The 17,425-nt window shown below is 37.2% G+C and overlaps 1 protein-coding gene across 5 annotated transcripts in view; it reads left to right on the top strand.

Annotated features, from left to right (window-relative positions):
• The window catches only part of LOC117415311 (polycomb group RING finger protein 5-B), a 62,812-nt gene that overhangs the window by 23,754 nt on the left and 21,633 nt on the right, over positions 1-17,425 (top strand). For 2 of the 5 annotated variants that reach the window (XM_034025468.3, XM_034025467.3), the window contains exon 9: positions 5,522-9,234. The exons of the other annotated variants lie outside the window; for them this stretch is intronic. In XM_034025468.3, coding sequence (XP_033881359.1) covers positions 5,522-5,569 — 48 coding nt within the window. In that variant the 3' untranslated portion in view covers positions 5,570-9,234. Of the gene's footprint in view, positions 1-5,521; positions 9,235-17,425 lie in introns of those variants that run through there. 5 annotated transcript variants of the gene reach the window in all.

Genomic DNA, 17,425 nt, shown 5'->3' with positions numbered 1-17,425 from the left:
TGCTTCCTGTGAACCCTCTGCAACAATGCTACAAGGCTAGTTAAACTGCCTGCAGTTCCAAACCATTATGTGGAGTGCAATTCTACAGCCTAGGCTGGACGCATTCATGGTGATGGCCTCCCTTTTTGGTGACACTGCCCAAAGCTGCTGCCCTCAAGCCCAAAAGTTCTGGAAGGTCATTACCATGAGTGCTCTGTTGAGCTGAATCACTGTAGCAGGCGGCTATTCTCTGCACTCTGCCATCTGACAACAGTGGACAGCATGGACTCGGAGTCCAAGCACACTCCTAGAGGAGGGTGTCTGAGAAGGTGTGAGCTGGCTCTTTGCAGATTCACTGTAAACCCGAACCGTAGAAAGTACCGTAGGCTGATGAACAGTTACGTGTGAGCATATGTCTGAGCTGGAGACTGGGCAAGACGAACCAGTCATCCAATAATAGAGTACTCGGATACCTTTGAGTCTCAATGGGGCTGGCATAGCTTCCCTGCACCTCGCAAAAGACATGGGGAGCTAGAGAGAGTCCAAACGGCAAAACTTGAACTTGTACACTGTTCCCTAAAAGCGAACTGCAGGTACTTGAGTGTGACGGTTTTTATGGGAATATGAAAATAGGTGTCTTTGAGGTCCACCTTGGTGAACCAATTGCCTGGCCTTAATGACTGACTGCAACTAGCTGTTGCATCATCACATTTGAACCTCCTTTGGCTCAGAACATTGTTGACCTACCTGAGGTTGAGGATTGGTCTGAGGCCACCATCCTGCTTGGGCATGGAGTAGAACCCGTCCTCCAATTGGAATGGGTGTACCATATGAACGGCCTGTTTTTGCAGCAGAGCTGCTACCTCCTGAGACACCACAGCGGCATGAGGTGAGGGGGTTGAGGACGCAGCCACCTCTCTGAGAGTGATGGGGAAGAACGCTGTACAGGTGAGGGACGCAGAGCGCTCTATAGAGCTGCAGGAGAAACATTTATCCAACGTACGCTTGGAGAATGCACACAAAACTTGCAGAAATGCGGTTTACCAGTGCCTCCTTTGCGTGCTGTTGCCTCAGGCAGGAAGAGCATCTGCTTGTCCACAGGCAGACTGGCCTTGCATATGTCACATGGATAAACCCGGTCATTATGCAAATAGCAAGCAATGTACCATAAGAATGTACAGTTGCTGCGTCAGCTTGCTTAAAAAACAGCAACTGGACCATCAACAAAGCCTGCTTGATACTAGACAGGCAGTGTGACTCAAACTCAAGCCAGATTCGCTGTTCTTAAGTACCTGTCTAAGCACAAGTACAGAACTGTATACACACGGTACGGTGGAAATGGTACGGTGCACAGCGCAGTACACTACAATTACGGAAACCTTGTTCACTAAGAGCAGTGGTAGATCAGTGACCTACAGTTACCGAAGAAGCAAAGTACAGGGATGCCCACCTGTATAGCGTCTGGTTTAACGCAACACAGCCCTAAGACTGGAGGAAGTCTGCTGACACTGACAGCCTTTGCAATGGTCCTGCAAGCAGAAACCAGTGTGGCAACGAGACTTCAGAAAAAAACTGCAGGCAGTCAGACCCGAAGCAGAGCTGAGCCCAGCAACCGCTAGTGAATCAGCAAAGGTAACCTCACTCGTTGTACAAAGTACCGGCATGAACATGAGCAGGTCTGAGTTACCCCAGTTACCTACAGTTACCCCAGGAGCGATATAGGGATGCTTACCTATAATGCTCTTGGCTGACCAATAGTTCGAAAACCGAGGTAAGCCTACTGTTAGCTAACAGTCTTCACACTCATTCTGCAAGCAGATCTTAATGTGGCAACGAGACACTGAGAAAAACTGCAAGCAGCCTGACCCAGCGCGTCTCGGTCTAACGCAGGACAGCTGAGCCCAGCAGCCGCGTCAGTGTTTCTGTGGGAAATATTTTTGTCTCACACAATACAGTAAACAACAATTACCGTTATTTTAATATAGTTTTTATAACAAAAAACACATTTTTTATTTTTACGCTCCGACCAAAGCTCGCAGCTTAGAGAGAGCACAAGTAGCCGACTTAAGGTGTTCGATCCCAGGGAAGGGACAGCAGAGCTGCTGGCTTCGCGCAGAGCACAAGGCCGTTGCGGGACTTCCAAAAAACTACAGCTGAGTGCACAATATTTGAAAGAATTTATCTAAAACACGTTATGAATCGCATTAATCGTGTGATACACAAGCAAAAAGATTGTAGATCTCTCTCGTCAGGTCGGTGAAAGGAAAAATGATGATGATGATGATATCAGTGTCAGCAATCTTTTTATAGTCTCGGAGGTGGGTGCGACTGCGTCACTGGCACTGTGTGCAGCTTTGGAATATCTATTCAGGTTAGATGGGCAGCAGTGTGGAGTAGTGGTTAGGGCTCGGGACTCTTGACCGGAGGGTCGTGGGTTCAAACCCAGATGGGGGACACTGCTGCTGTACCCTTGAGCAAGGTACTTTACCTAAATTGCTCCAGTAGAAACCCAACTGTATAAATGGGAAATTGTATGTAAAAAATAATGTGATATCTTGTAAGTCACCCTGGATAAGGGCGTCTGCTAAGAAATTAATAATAATAATAATAATAATATTAATAATAGACGGTATCAGAGGATTAATACCCATGAGGTAGTGGTTAGATTTTGTACTTGATAAAGAACTAAACAAGGGTTAAAGTCTTTACTTTTATTCAGATATACAAATTACAACACGGTTCTTCCTGGTATCTAATCTCCTCCTTGACCATCTGAGTAAAATTGAGCTACAACCCTAAAGTAATGTTGTACCAAAAAGCACCAGCAACTTTGACTTCTATAACATTGTCTTTGAAATGTCTTAACATTTCAAATGGAAGTATGAAATACAGTGCTTTCCAGTATCATTTAGCATGAAATCAGCTGACCTGTGTTGATCTGCTACTTGCTGTAGCCCAGAAGGAGGACCTGTCCTAACCTCAAAGTTGGCCTGGAGGTGCAGGGCCTGGTAATTGGATTTAAGAACTGAGACGCTAAAGATCTTGGTTTCCGGAGCCAACTTAGCCCCTGGCATGCTTTCAGCCCTGGTCACAGCACCTCCACCTACCTGTGCTTTTGCTCTCTCAGCTGTGAAATTGTATGCCATTCGGAAAACGGAGAAAATTGTATGAGCTGCCTGGCTATTCTCTTGCAATTTTTTTAGGAAATCTGTGAGGAATTGGGTTGACAGGGCAAGGTTTCAGAGCTGACTAGGATTAAGTCCCATTAGACCTAAAAAAAAAAAAAATGAATGTCTGTGGAATGTGGAAAATGGGATCCTAACCCAGATGAAACACTGTTAATCCACACTAAATGGATGCCTCATCGATATGACATTATATTAAGTTAGACAGTGTAGAAAAACCCACAAGTAACTCTGTAATACATTTGAATGCGGCCTTTTGTAAAATATGGGAAAGTACAGGGGTTGGAAATGAAAACCAAATGGCTGTCGCTAACATTATATTAATTGGTTCTGCAAAATGCAGCATTGATACTTATTCTGTAATGCAGGGCTGGTCTTAGGTCCCTTGGCTTGGGGTATAGCCACACATGCTGTGGCTTATCTAGCCGATGTAGAGTGCTCAGCTTTGGTACTGGCACAAAACAAGCTGTAGGGAACTCAGTCATGCACACAGAAAAATACACAAAGTCTGTGTATAACTTTAAAAAGAGAGTGAGGTATCTGTTCATTAAAGAACACTCGGCCGCTTTTTAATAGATAACACAAAGTATAATTACTAACATGTGGTTCCAGTAATTCTTTTTTGCTGTTGTTGTTTACCCCTGAAGCAAAGTACCCTCAGAATACCTGTAGTTCATTTCTTGGAATGCTTTTCACCTTCATTCATCACCTTTGGCCCAGTAACATCCTTCAACTCAACCCAGTATCTATCCATACTGGGAGGAATTCTGACACAAGCAGGATTGATTGACTGTTAAAAAGATCTAGTCTCACTGTCGGCAGTTGGGTCGTGGAATGTGTCAGCGCAGTAATCAAATACTCTGTAGTCCTTAGTGGAGCAGCTAGTTGAATGTGTGAAGTCACCATACAGAGGCGCTTGGCTGGCAGAATTCCAGGTTAATACTGCCTTAGTTGCAGTATGCAGTTTACTTTGTATTCTTAGAGGAAAAAGAAAGGCCTATTTTGTTGGAAGAATGTGGTGTTGGCACCAAGTGTGAATTCAAGGAGCTGTTAACATTTGTACAGAGCTTTATGTTATAATGTACTGTGCCTTTCAAAAAAAATCGAATAGGAAAATATGAGCAAAGAATAAATTGTAATAAAATGCAACTGTACATGATATTAAAAATACTCATTGAGCAGTACAAAACAGCAATCCATCATAATGATTTAGTCCAGTTAGTAAAGACTGGATAATAAGGATACAGCTTATTGTAAATGGGAGGGGGAAATGTATTAATACAAAAAAAAAAGTGAAGTTGCATTTTGACTTGAGAAGCACCTGTGGAGAGAATCAAAAGTCAAATGATCATATTCATTTTATAAGCCAGGACCTGCTAACATAACTGTTTGACTTCACGGCTGTGCTGTTGGGGAAACAGTATGAGACCAATTATTTAGCCACCTTACTTTGGCACTGAATGCATCCCTGATAGGTCAGTTTAAAAGTCCTCTGTACAGATCTATGTACCTGTACCATTCGTGTGAGCCACTACTATTGTCAGTTGTGACAAGCCAAACAAATGCCTGGCTCTCGAGTAACATTACAGAAGTTCATCCAACATCAGGAAATGGCATCAAAGTGGTCACATTTCAACCTCAGATTAGCAAGGAATCCACCAAGGGTCATTTCGTACTGCTCTTTGCTTTTGTGTAGTTGTTTAGTACAACATGTAAGAAAAAGCGTCTCTTTAAGGGGCACTTCAATGTTTTTTTGTAAATTTGGCATCTCTTTTGTTGTAATCTCCAGCTATTCTCAGAAGCCATTTCTGATTAATATTTGTTACATTCTTTCTGTGAAAGTTAATAATGGAACTCATCCAGTAAAACCTGCATTTTTGCAGGGACATTTATTTTATACTTGTTTTTCCCCTCTATATTTACATTTTTCATAAAAAAAATATTCATAAAACTCTTCTAGGCTTTTGTTATAGAAACCAATAACGACCAAGAACTGTTTTTTTCATAAATAAAACACCCTTTAAAACCAGTGATCTAAAGCTTTGTGTCAACAATATTGAAATTTGGTGTTGTGTGGTGTTGTGTGATTCTTGTATTCACTTTTTGTCATTGGTATTGTCCAATAAAAAAGTAGTTTAAATTGTTGCTGTCGCGTGGGTGTTTTTTTAAATTTATATTACATTGTTTTTATTCTTTAAATAAACCATAAATATAAAAAGTCAGTACAAAGTACAAATGTATCAGTGCATTGTTATTGAATGACGTATTACAGTTGGGCTGCACTTTATGTATAGCAATGTTATTTTATTGAGACAAACTAATGTGTGTGTGTGTTTTGTTTTTTTTCCACCCATCAGTCTTACCCAATGGTACTACAGTATCGGCCGCGGATTGACTTTGGTTAGACCAGAGGGAAACAGATTGAACCTGCACTAAAGTAAACCCATCGACAGACTGCACAATGAATGGATGTGCCTGGATCAGGGACACAGATGCTTCTGTTTCTTTGCTGCATGCAGATAGATGTCTATGCTGTTAGATTTTGGTTTCTTTAAGTCAGTTTTATGTTTTAATTTGACAACAAATTAATGTGTGCCAATCTTGGTCCTTCAACGTCCTACCTAGAATAATTGTAGCACTTGGCATGGGTTTTTCGTAGTCCAGAAACAAATGTAACAACAGAACTGTTTCACTGCTTTTAATTTGAATACAACAAGCTTATCTGTTGCACTGCAATGACACAGTGTACAGATTTGTGAAAGTAATGATTCAGTTTGCTGTTGAATGAGTATGTTGGACCCACTGGAGTAAAATCCAAATTGAACTGATACCTTCAGGTTGTTCGACAGAATGCTTTCTGGCTTGGATACGCTTATAAGTTATAAGGTATCAATATATTGGTCAAAATACATTGGTTATGAAAATAGCAAGTGAATTTAACTCATTGAGAGGTGTTTATGGGAAGTCTTGAGATATGTAATAGTTAAAGCAGGCTGTTAATCTGTATTTTACAACCCCAAAGGTTTATAAATGTGTTTTTGGTTAGAAGTAGATATTTTGTTAAGTCAAGTATGTAGCTGAAGTCTTGTAAACAATCTAAAAACAATCTTAAAACCGTTTCAGTATATATGTTGGTGGTGGTGATGATTAGAGAAGAACTATTTCGAATTTTGAATACCAAGCAGATGATCTGAAGATTCCTAATAAGCTAATTTCATCCACCCAACAGATTTTTGATTATTGTAGACAGATTATATATGCCCTATTTTTAAGGGTCATGGCCACTTTCTTAGTTATTAATGTCAGAATGTCAGACAGTTGTATTTATTCATAGAGTAATTGGTTGTATTTTCCATTGTAAATGTCATACTGCAAGAGATTTGTACATCTTTTATCATTCCTTCCTTTAATTCCCTATGCATTCTTAACTGCAGTCACTGTGTATAGAGTGGCGCCAATTAAAATATAATTTACAAATGCCTTGGATAAACCATAAAGTAATGCACACTGATTAGGCATAAGAAGTCAATAATGGCTTCAGCTGTGAGTTGGACCACATACTGTAGCTCCCAACGCATTATTCAAATGGAAACAGGTGTCCAGAGTTAAGGATTCTAAAGGTTTCGCACAACTTATATAGGGCTAGTGGATCACATGACACGTCATATGACCACATACATTTTCATACATTGTAGGGGGTTTTGAATTTTACTTACATTCTATACATTTTTGGGCAAACAGCTAGATGGCAAGAGGTTGAAACAAGCCAGAGAGGACATGATTGAACTTATATAGAAATGAAATGTGGCTCTATGAGATGAATAGTCTTTTACAGAGTTTATTCTGGCTACTTACAAGAGATCATATTCTGATCACAGCCAGCTGAACAGACGAACAGAGTCACAAGGGGGCAAGGGCTTATCGGCTACAGGACAATCTGATTCACAGTTGCTGACATTTCTGGACCTGCTGCAGCGGGATCTCTAATGCTGTACCATTTGTGTACTGTACATACAGGATGAAATCCACAGCTTTTTAGTTTCAGCACAGGACTCAAATGGAGTACTGTGAGAGCACACCCATTGTTGCATTACTGAGGCTCAGTGATTAGGGAGACATTTTCGAAAGTATGTCCAAAACTCAAATTATTATCTGGCAAGAAAATATGAGCTGAAAAGTATTCATAGAAGCTTTCAGTTCTTTTCCATGGCCTGACTAAAATGTGATTACCCAGGCCTGTTTTTGTGCCAATTTTATGAACTGGTAATGGCTTTATTTGGCAGTGCTCATGAAAATATATATATATATATATATATATATATAATTAAATAAAAAATGTGTTAAATTAGATAAACAGTTCTATTGTTCCCTTGCCTAACATTTAGTTGTGCTGTTAATTTCATATATGCTTTACAACTGTTGCTATTCATTTTTAGTTTTTTTTTTTTTTTTTTAATTAAAAGCTATCAAATTTTGCTGTCTGTCATTTTGAAAACTCAAGAAAAAAGCCTTTCATCTCTTACTGATTAAAATGGAAGTCTATTTTTATTTATTTTTCTAGCTTCTGCATGTTTGTAACTAAAGTCTAAACGATACATGTTGACCAGTGAGGCTTGCATCTAAGACTGCCTTGTTACAAATGTACTCAATTTACTGTAGTGCCATGCCATACTGCTAGAATATGGGTATAATACATACAGTGTTAAAACAATAATGCTTGCTGTATTAAGGAGCTTTCTGGTGGCCCGCAAAAGTCAGATATCTTGTATAGCTGCTTTATGTACACATCTCTAGCAGTGAAGTGGGCAAATTGTGGTGGGCTTTTATTAACAGCATCCTAATTTATAAGTATGCTTATTACCAACAACTTGTGACAAGCTTCTTTTTAAAAAAAAACTACTCTGTAATCACTTTGTGTTTTTATCCATCTTCAAAAATGTTTTGTAAAAATATTAAAAAGTTATAAATAAATAAAAACATACAAACTAATAGTGGTTTAACTGTTAGTTAATACATTGTTTAGACTGAATAACCTTTGACATGTTCTTGTGCTAACCTGCTATGAAGAATATTCTGTATTTTTGTAAGAAGCACTTGTAGATATTTTATCTTTAAAAGGAAATGTATGTGGTATGTTTTCCAAACAAACAAAAAAAAAATGCTGCTTAGAATAATCTATTTTATTTTTCAATGTAAATGTGCCTGAAATGCATTCCTATAGAGTTTAGCGATCTCTCTGTGTGTGTGTGTATATATATATATATATATATATATATATATATATATATATATGCAAAATAGTTCTATTTGTGATGGAAATTTCCTGACATTATTAAAAAAATAATAATTCACATTGTGTGACTGGAGGCATTTTACTATTATACATACACATGCAAATAATCTCATTGCTGTAAAACAGCAGTTAGGAAAATACCCTTTCTATGGTTGACTCCATGGGCCATATTATACAACTTTACATAGACTACTGCGATTGCTTACATATTTTTTTAATCTGCTGAGCTCAACCCCATCCCCCTCATTGTTATATAGTGTTATTAATGTTTGGTGTCACTGTATAGTGGGGTTCTCATACATTAAATAGCAAATAGATTGAATGGCTTTACAGTGAGCATTCGCTAGCAAGGTTAATGAAGTTCATTCAAACTGTGATGATCAGTAAGGAATGTCTTCGCTGTGCATAATTCAGCAGTGTTTAATGTTTTGCCATGGATGCCTCCCAAGTAAACATTTTCCGGGTGCTGCTGCTGCTGTTTGCTCAGCTCCATGAACAACAGCCAGGGTGACTGGTATTCTCCAGGGAAAATCTCACATGTTGCTACAGCACAGACCACCGTCCCATCAACGAAAATGAAAGATTATTGTCGAATCTGATCTGTCGTATCCATTCTAGTTGAACAGTGAAAGCCTAATACTTCCAGACTCCAATGTGCTATTTGGCTTACAGGAAAACCAATACACTTTACAGGTGTTGTAAACCTTCAGTCTATTTGGATGCTTTTAATTTTCTTTGTAATTTATTTTTATGTGCAATAAAAAGATCAGACTTGTCTTTGTTGGCTTTCAAGGATCAGTAGAACTGAATGCTGATTTGGGGGAAATTACCCAACAGAATAATATGAATGGCTCCTTGAATTATTTAAACCTCTTTATCCATATTTATTTATCCAGCTTAACAATCACATTAATTATTTTGGTGTTGAAAGAGAAACATACAATATGATGATGCAAATCAAAATAATGCAGACTCATCTTAATACATCTCCATATTCAATATACTGATTACTGGATGTAATGTCATCAATGCAATGTACTTTGATGATTTTTTTGGTCCTTAGCCCCATACCTCAATCCTGATTGCTCTTTATATAATAGGAGATCAAATAAGGGCAGAGAGCATTTTACACAGCCAGCTCAATATGCTGAAACACATTAACCACACTTGGCTGGATGCTATGAAAGAGTTGCCCTTAGGGTTCTACAGTGTCACCCCTGGACTAAGTTTTTACTTTTTATTTTTAGAACGGGGTTTCCCCCTTCGCCCCTGTGCAGGTTATTGTTTTGTGTTTGTTTGTTTTATGATTTATTTGTATTTATGACGGCGAGGCACTGTGTGTTTATTTGTATTTATTTAGAAATGTATTTAAATGACGGCGTTGCCGCATTGTTTGTTATTATTTAGTAGCGTGGATGGGAAGCCCCATCCACACAGTAATTAATAAACTCGTGCAGATTGTGGCCGAGGCCACGATATAAAAGCCTGCAGCTCGCTGCACTCGGGGTGGGTGTACGAGAGGAGCGTAGAGAGCGAGGGGAGAGAAAAACTTAAAATGAAAAAGAAAAAGAAAAAGGAACAGGAACAGTGAAGGCTATTGCCCAGCCTGACCTGTGTGGATTTTGTGTTTGAGATTTGTTTTGTTTACACCTTTTATTTTGCTCTGTGAGCACAGTTTCTTTTTGTTTAAACCTTAAAATTTATTTTTGTATTTAAATAAAACAGAGGCCAGCCACGTCTTTCTTTTGAAACTGCAGTGCCTGGCGTCAGCGTTTTAGTTCCTGCTTCTGCCGTGACGTCACCGCCCAGCCATACCTGCCATGTACCCTTTCTGCTGTTCTTCCAAAAACAATTGCTTCCCAAAACAGATACTAATTCATTTAAAAAATAGCTGAAGAGCTGGTCAAAACAAAAAACTAAAACTGTTTAGGGTTTGCAAGATGAAGTTTGGAGTACAGTTATTACATAGTTATTCCAATCAGTTGCCAGTGCTAATCTCTAGAAGAACCTTGAAACCCTTGCAAATACTTTAAACGTGTCACCTGTTTTAAATTACTGATATAAGACTCCCCAGAACCGAAAATGTGTGCAGAACCTCAGTAATTCAAGAAAAAGTGAGTACAGCATAACTTTTTTTTACTGTTCTTCAGTTTTTGTTCTCACCATTTATCCATTCTGCGTGTTTGTTTATGCCTAGACAGCATTGGGATGAGCAGTTAACAAAGCGCGGTTACTGAAGTAAAAAGTGTTTGTTTTTAAAATGTTCTATCTTTTTTTTATCTAAATGACACAGCATTTTAGTTTATTAGTCATAAAAATAATTCTTTCAATAACTCTGAGTTGAAGCTTTGTGAATTAGGACCTGATGCCTTCCATCATTGTGTCTTTTTCTATATTATACAGTATTAAAGGGATTGCCTGGGAGTTCATACCAATGTCTTGTAACATCTTTAACATGTCTATAAGTAGGATAATAATTAGGTAATTGATTGGTAGTTACAGGAACAGACATGTTTTCATAAAAAGCTCACAATAATACTAAATTATCTTAAATGGCAACAAAACAGCTCTAAAATAAGCAATGTAATGGTTTATTACAGGGAGAATGGTACCAAAATGGCAAAATCAATGGTAGAATGGTTATCACAAAGTACAATATTCATTATTATCATGCCAACGGTTTTGCAAACCAACACACAAACCAATATTATTGCAATACCATAGTATCGTATCAGTACTACTGTGGAATTGTTGTTACCATACTAGGTTACTTGACCAATTATAGCACAAGATGCTCTTGGTATTTTAACACCCTAATTAGGTGAAGTCATTTGAACAGGATTGGCCTTGATCTTCAATATTCCCTATCTTCATACATTCTTCACGTCCACATGTGTAGTACTTGCTGTAAGTTCCCTCTCTTATAAAATGCCCAAATACTGTCCCAATCATAGATGTTAAGGTAAAAACGCAAAATAAATGTGTACAGTGTAAATATCAAGCTGCTAACTGTATTGCTGTTTTGAGTAGATGGACGGAAATCCACCTAGTTAGAGCAGCAGTCATTGTTCCTATTACCTGTGCCACACTTCTGTTGAAGCACAGCAAGGTTCCTGCACAGCCAGTCTCTGACACTTTCTTCATTTTATTATCAAGCCACCTTGCTGCTCCAGTTTGCAGTTTCAATATAACCGACTAGCCTGTGCCACCTGGCAGAACTTATGGATGGATGTACTTTTATTTATGTATTAGTTTCTCTTGGCAATTTGTTGAATATGTTGTTTCCCAGTCTGGCAGTTTGTATAATAAAAAGAAAGAACTGGCATGCATTCTGTCTTTGGAAGACACATCTTGGGAAATATTGGCAGAAACACATGTGTTTATTCCTCTCTGTGATCTTGCAATGTGTTAGTTTGGTCACTCTCTTTGGCACCTCACTGGCCAGCCCTGTATTATCATGTCACATTTCCAACATACTGATTCTAACTCATCAGCACAATGGCAATGAATACTGTAGCAGACTTTATTCAAGAGTACAACCACTTTATTATTGCATATGCCCCAATTCATTCTGCATATGTTTTCATAGCTACAGAACAGAGCAGGTTTAAGTCCCAGTTATTGTCTCATAAAATAATGGATCACACTGAACCCCAAAAGATCTTGCTTGAGAGGTAAGTAATGTTAATTGAGCTTCCAGAGTCATTAAACAGTGAAACTAAGTACAGCTGGTCTTTAGATCACCTGTACTGAGGCAGCTCAGTGTGGCATGTCTGCCACTAGCTTGATTAGGGATCTAACTTTATGTGCATTTTAAGATGTCCAGAAGCTTCTTAATCCTTCATGTGGTTTTAATTAGTATTCAAATGAATATCCTCAAGTTATGACTTAAGACAGACGTCAAATTCCACTGTGGATAAAATATCCAGTCCTACTGCTTTCACTTCAGATGGGGAATGTGAATGTGGCTGGATCGATTGTCAAAGCTGCTGTGAGGCTAAACAAGATATTCTGTGATATTATGCTATGTGTTGGGTTTCTGACCTGTGTGACAGTGTACCAAAAACTTGATTTATCATTTCTTAACAGGTGACACATTAAGTATCCCTAACTACATTGTAATTAAGTGTAAAAATCAATTAACTACAAACACACTGTTGTGCTGATAAATACAACAACATGCTTAATTACAAAATGAACATTGTTGGCAGTTGTTAGCTCCTTTTGTATGTAAACTGTAACAATGTCATTACAAATGTAACTATGCACCGTAATTACATTGTAGTTAGAAACTCTTAATGTATTGTCTCTCAGTATTGAAAATAGACAATAAAAAGATAAGCCAAGCAGCAGTGCCTCACAATGTGTACCATGGCTATTGTACTTCATAATTCTGCACTGTACCATGATTTATCCTGATGTCAGAAACCTCCCTAACATACATCTATGGCCAAAAGGTTTGCATCACCCTCTAGAATTAACCAATTTTGCTTCATAAAGTCGAATTGAACCTGCTGAATAATGTTAAGTTATCATTGTATTACACACCACTTTGTAGTTTTCCATATACTTAATTAAAAACTGACAAAAATTGAAATCTAACATGAAATACTGGACTACTATTATGGCTTCTGGTAGACTTTTGCAATATCATTTTGTAGTTTCTTTACATGACAAGAATTTGGATATTTAAAAGGAACACAAATCTATAGATCTGTACTGGTTAACAATAGAGTTTTGAATGATAAAGTTAACACATAGAAGGTTTTTTTTCTCTAAATTTGTGCTTAATATCCTAAAAACAGGTGTTCTTAGTTATTACAGACTTCCTTTAGAATCCTCTGTTGGTTAGTATTTGAGTGTGCACTCCATATGCTTATTTTGCTTAATGGGAAGTGCTCTTTTCAATACAGGGAAAATATATATTTTTCTTTTAGGTTGCTGTCCCCTTAAGTTTTTACTGTATTGTTTGTTTTATGTATCCTGAAAGTTTTTGGAAATGTGACTTGTATACATAATGAACTCTTCCTCCTTTACAAAATCTGATTCAAAGGCCTTTCAAGATAACTGTACCTCCAGGGTAATTTGTTTCAGGTCAACAAAACAAATCGCTGCCTCTTTAGGCACACACTCGAGATGTGACACAGCTACAGTATCTCGCTTGGGAAGGCAGGGGTCTGTAACTGCTCCTCATATTTTCTTGATGATTTCACTGCTGATTAAACCACAGAGGATAAGGTTTCTAAGATGCTAAAACTGTTTAGAGGTTGAAATACTTTTAACTCGCTTTGGCAGGAGGGAACCAAAAAGAATGTAAGAACTAACGATCTGTGCTGTAGCAATGCATTTCTGTCACCAGCTGACTACTGGCTATGGTTAAAATGGTTTCGCCTGAGACCATGATGTCATTCAGAATCCGCTTTAGCTGACACTTGCACAGCCTAAATAACTGTTTATGATATAGATATTCTGGTAATCACAGATACCCCTCGCTGTAATAATAACATGATTTTGTTCATAACAACTAATTTACATATTTAATTTGCCAATGTGGAGTGTTTATAAGGAACATAGGTGCCATTAAATCAAAGGCTACAGAGCTGCGATAGCTTAAAGGGTACCTTTTTATTTTATTGTGTTACATGTTCCCATGTGTTGCTACAACTGTTTACGTAAGGTGTGTGTATTGTTTTAATTATTTTTTTTTACATTTTGACCACTTTTTTAAAACTTTTAAATTGCATTCTCTACCTCAAGATGACTTCCCAAGTACCCACATGGACCTCTCAGAAATACATTTCCCATCATCCTCCTGCTCACTGGTAAATCCATCTCAGTTACATATGTGAGTAGGAGGATGATGGCAAATGTAGTTCTGAGAGGTCCATGCGGGTACATGGGAAGCCATACACACACCTTACGTAAACAGTTGTAGCAACACATGGGAACATGTAACTCAATAAAATAAAAAGATCCTTATGTACCCTTTAATTTGGGTATAGTTAGGCGCCACCATCATTCTGATTTGTACCCTGTGCATGTTGTAACATATCTGCTGAAGACAGATTTGGTATCTCCTGACCTGACCTGAATAATTGCGTAAGGTCCCTACTTTCATTTAATTTAAGGTTTGATGGTGGCCTATTGCAGTGTGTCTGTTATTTCTTTCTTTCTGGAAAAAAATCTGGCTTTTCTTGCTCAAACACAACTGACACTGTTTTATACCTGCATCCTTAATTTGTTCTTTGCCACAAACACTTGCCAGTCTAGAGTTATACCAGCTTTAAATCAAAACATTGTAGTGTGTTAGTTACTACCTATGCTGTAACCACTGAGATTTAAGCATAAAAATATATTTATTCATTTTGAAGTAGGATAAACAGAAAGTCAACAATAATCATTAATTTATGAGTAAAAAGCACTGAGGGATGGCTGGGTTATGTCGTCACTCATTTGTTTTTTTTTCCATTTCCCATATAGAACCCTCATGTAGCCTATTTTAATGCATAACTATGAAGTTGCTATATTGTGAAGTGCTTGCTTTTTACAAACATTTGTTAGGTCTCATTTGGTACAACACAAAATGAACATATGCATTTAACAGTCAACAAATCTGTATGCATTGCTCCAATTACATGACAACACAGGGTAATGTACTTTGGCTTAACAATATTCTGAATAGACTAGTCATAGGGTAGATATTAATAGATACGTAGTATGTTTGCATATGGAAAGTATTGCCCAACAACCTATAGTTCACATACATTATATGTTTTTTGTACAAATGAGTCAGTATAATCATTACCCAGAGATAACACTCGTATTTATATTCCTGATATACTATATTGTATTGTGTAAGACTAGCTTTCCAGTCCACCAGATAATAAATGGATGAATTGGTTGCCAACAACAACAACTCCAAATCTATATTTAATGTTTACCAGAATAGTTTTCTTTATAAAGCAAGTTTCATAGCTCTTGTTTGTACCATGACCTTTACAAGATTCTACTCTAGCCCTATGAATGGGTTTTGGTAACATTTCTGTGGCTGCTAATTGTAGTCAAAAGGGTAACAAACTATTCCTATGGGCAGACTCCTATTGTCTGTAGTTCAGAACTGAAACACAAATAACTTACACAGCTGTTATACTGTCAATTACTACAAACAGATCATTAAACACTTGTCTAATTACAGTGTGGTACAGTAGGTGCTGCTACATTGAATAAACGTGTGTCCTGAACTCAACATAAACACGGTAAAGGCTTTAGTGATGTCATTATTTTGCTTGTTTCCTATAATCTCCTTTTGCAAAACTGTCACAGCTCTTTGAGCATCATCAGCACCAAGAGAGCCAGCCAGTCTGTGCTTTAATATATCACTACAATCTAGGCATGCTTGCTGCAGAGGCAGGATTGCATGGTATGGCTTTATTTGTATTCACAAATGGCCCGTCTGCCATCATATTGTCTGTTACTTGTTAGAAGCACTTGTTTGCAAAGGGAAATATCTTTTTTACATGTAGATGTTATAAATGAATACTTTTGTACAAAGTTAGAAATACAGTACTTAGCTTTCACCTTAGTTCACTTTTTAGAAGGATTATGTAGATAAAGGTTCACCAGTGTAGAAGACCAAAGGTCTGTCTTTATGAAGTCTTTATAATATTGATAGGTTGGTATTCATCCAATCTTAATAATTTAATTTAAATCTTCTTTACTAAAGTAATCTTATGAAATTAAAGGGGTACTTTACATTGTGTGTATATTCCCCAAGAATAATTTTAATACCATTTCTGTTCTAGTTGATCATGGTTACCATATAACTTATTGGCAATGTTATGTCTCAATTTTTTTGGTCCAACCCCTGTATATTTTCAATAATGTATTCTGTTATTCAGCTAAGAAACTAGATCTAGTAGAAGCTGTACATTTGCAACTTGCAAACTAACCAACTTAACTGATTCTTTATCAAGCATTGTAAGTGCTGTTTCTAAGCTCTACTGACAGCTGTCAGAGGTTTAAAGCTCCCAAAACATTCACAGAACTTATATATTTTTTATACAACCCATTTCTGGCATTTCTCAATATAAACACAATCACAAACCATTTTATTTTTGTATATAAGCCAGACCCACTTTGCAGTTACTTCAGCTGTTCCTTGAGCAACACAGCCAACAATAAGAGTCATTTGTACTTGACCTCTGGACCCCATCACTTTAGTCAAGTTTGGTCTGTCTATCTTGGATTTTTTGGAATACAGTCCTCCTTGTATGACAAAACTTGCTATGTGGTCACCACAACAATGCTCTTTGACTAGAACATACATTGTACTGTAATTATCTCCTGTTACATTTTAATTTTCATTGCAAACTATTTATATCTGATATTTTATAAAATATGTTCATTTTTCAATTTGCAACCCCCATTTTCCCAATTCATTATTTTGATAGCCATCATTTTTTATAAATGACTTTAAGATATGTAGCTGTTATCTATTCTAAACATACAATAATGCATACAGAAATGTGTTATGAAGGATTTTACAGTAACCGTAATTAATAATAATAAAAGGCTGCAGCAATACAATGTTATAAGAACTGTGCAACTCAGGAATTTATAAGAAACCTTATAATTAATTAACAAAACATTAAGCTTTACAGTCTTAATTATTATTCAGATGATACTGTAATAAATTCCATCAAAGCCTTTGATAATACATTTACAGATGGATCCTTAAACTAAAGTGCAACACAATGCTAAGATATTTTATTTTCACATGTATATGTAATCTTGCTATGAAACATGTTTGTTTTAGATATGAGACCGTTTGCATCTCAAAATAATTTCAATATCAATCTCAATATACCTAATAACTGTTCTCAAGTAGACTACACATATGTAAAATCAAAGACAGGAACAGCTCACTGACTTTAAATCAGTCACAAAAGGGTCCATATTATTCACCATG

Source organism: Acipenser ruthenus, chromosome 7, assembly GCF_902713425.1.
Source record: "Acipenser ruthenus chromosome 7, fAciRut3.2 maternal haplotype, whole genome shotgun sequence".
Classification (NCBI taxonomy): domain Eukaryota; kingdom Metazoa; phylum Chordata; class Actinopteri; order Acipenseriformes; family Acipenseridae; genus Acipenser; species Acipenser ruthenus.
This window is presented reverse-complemented; position numbering and strand designations above follow the sequence as displayed.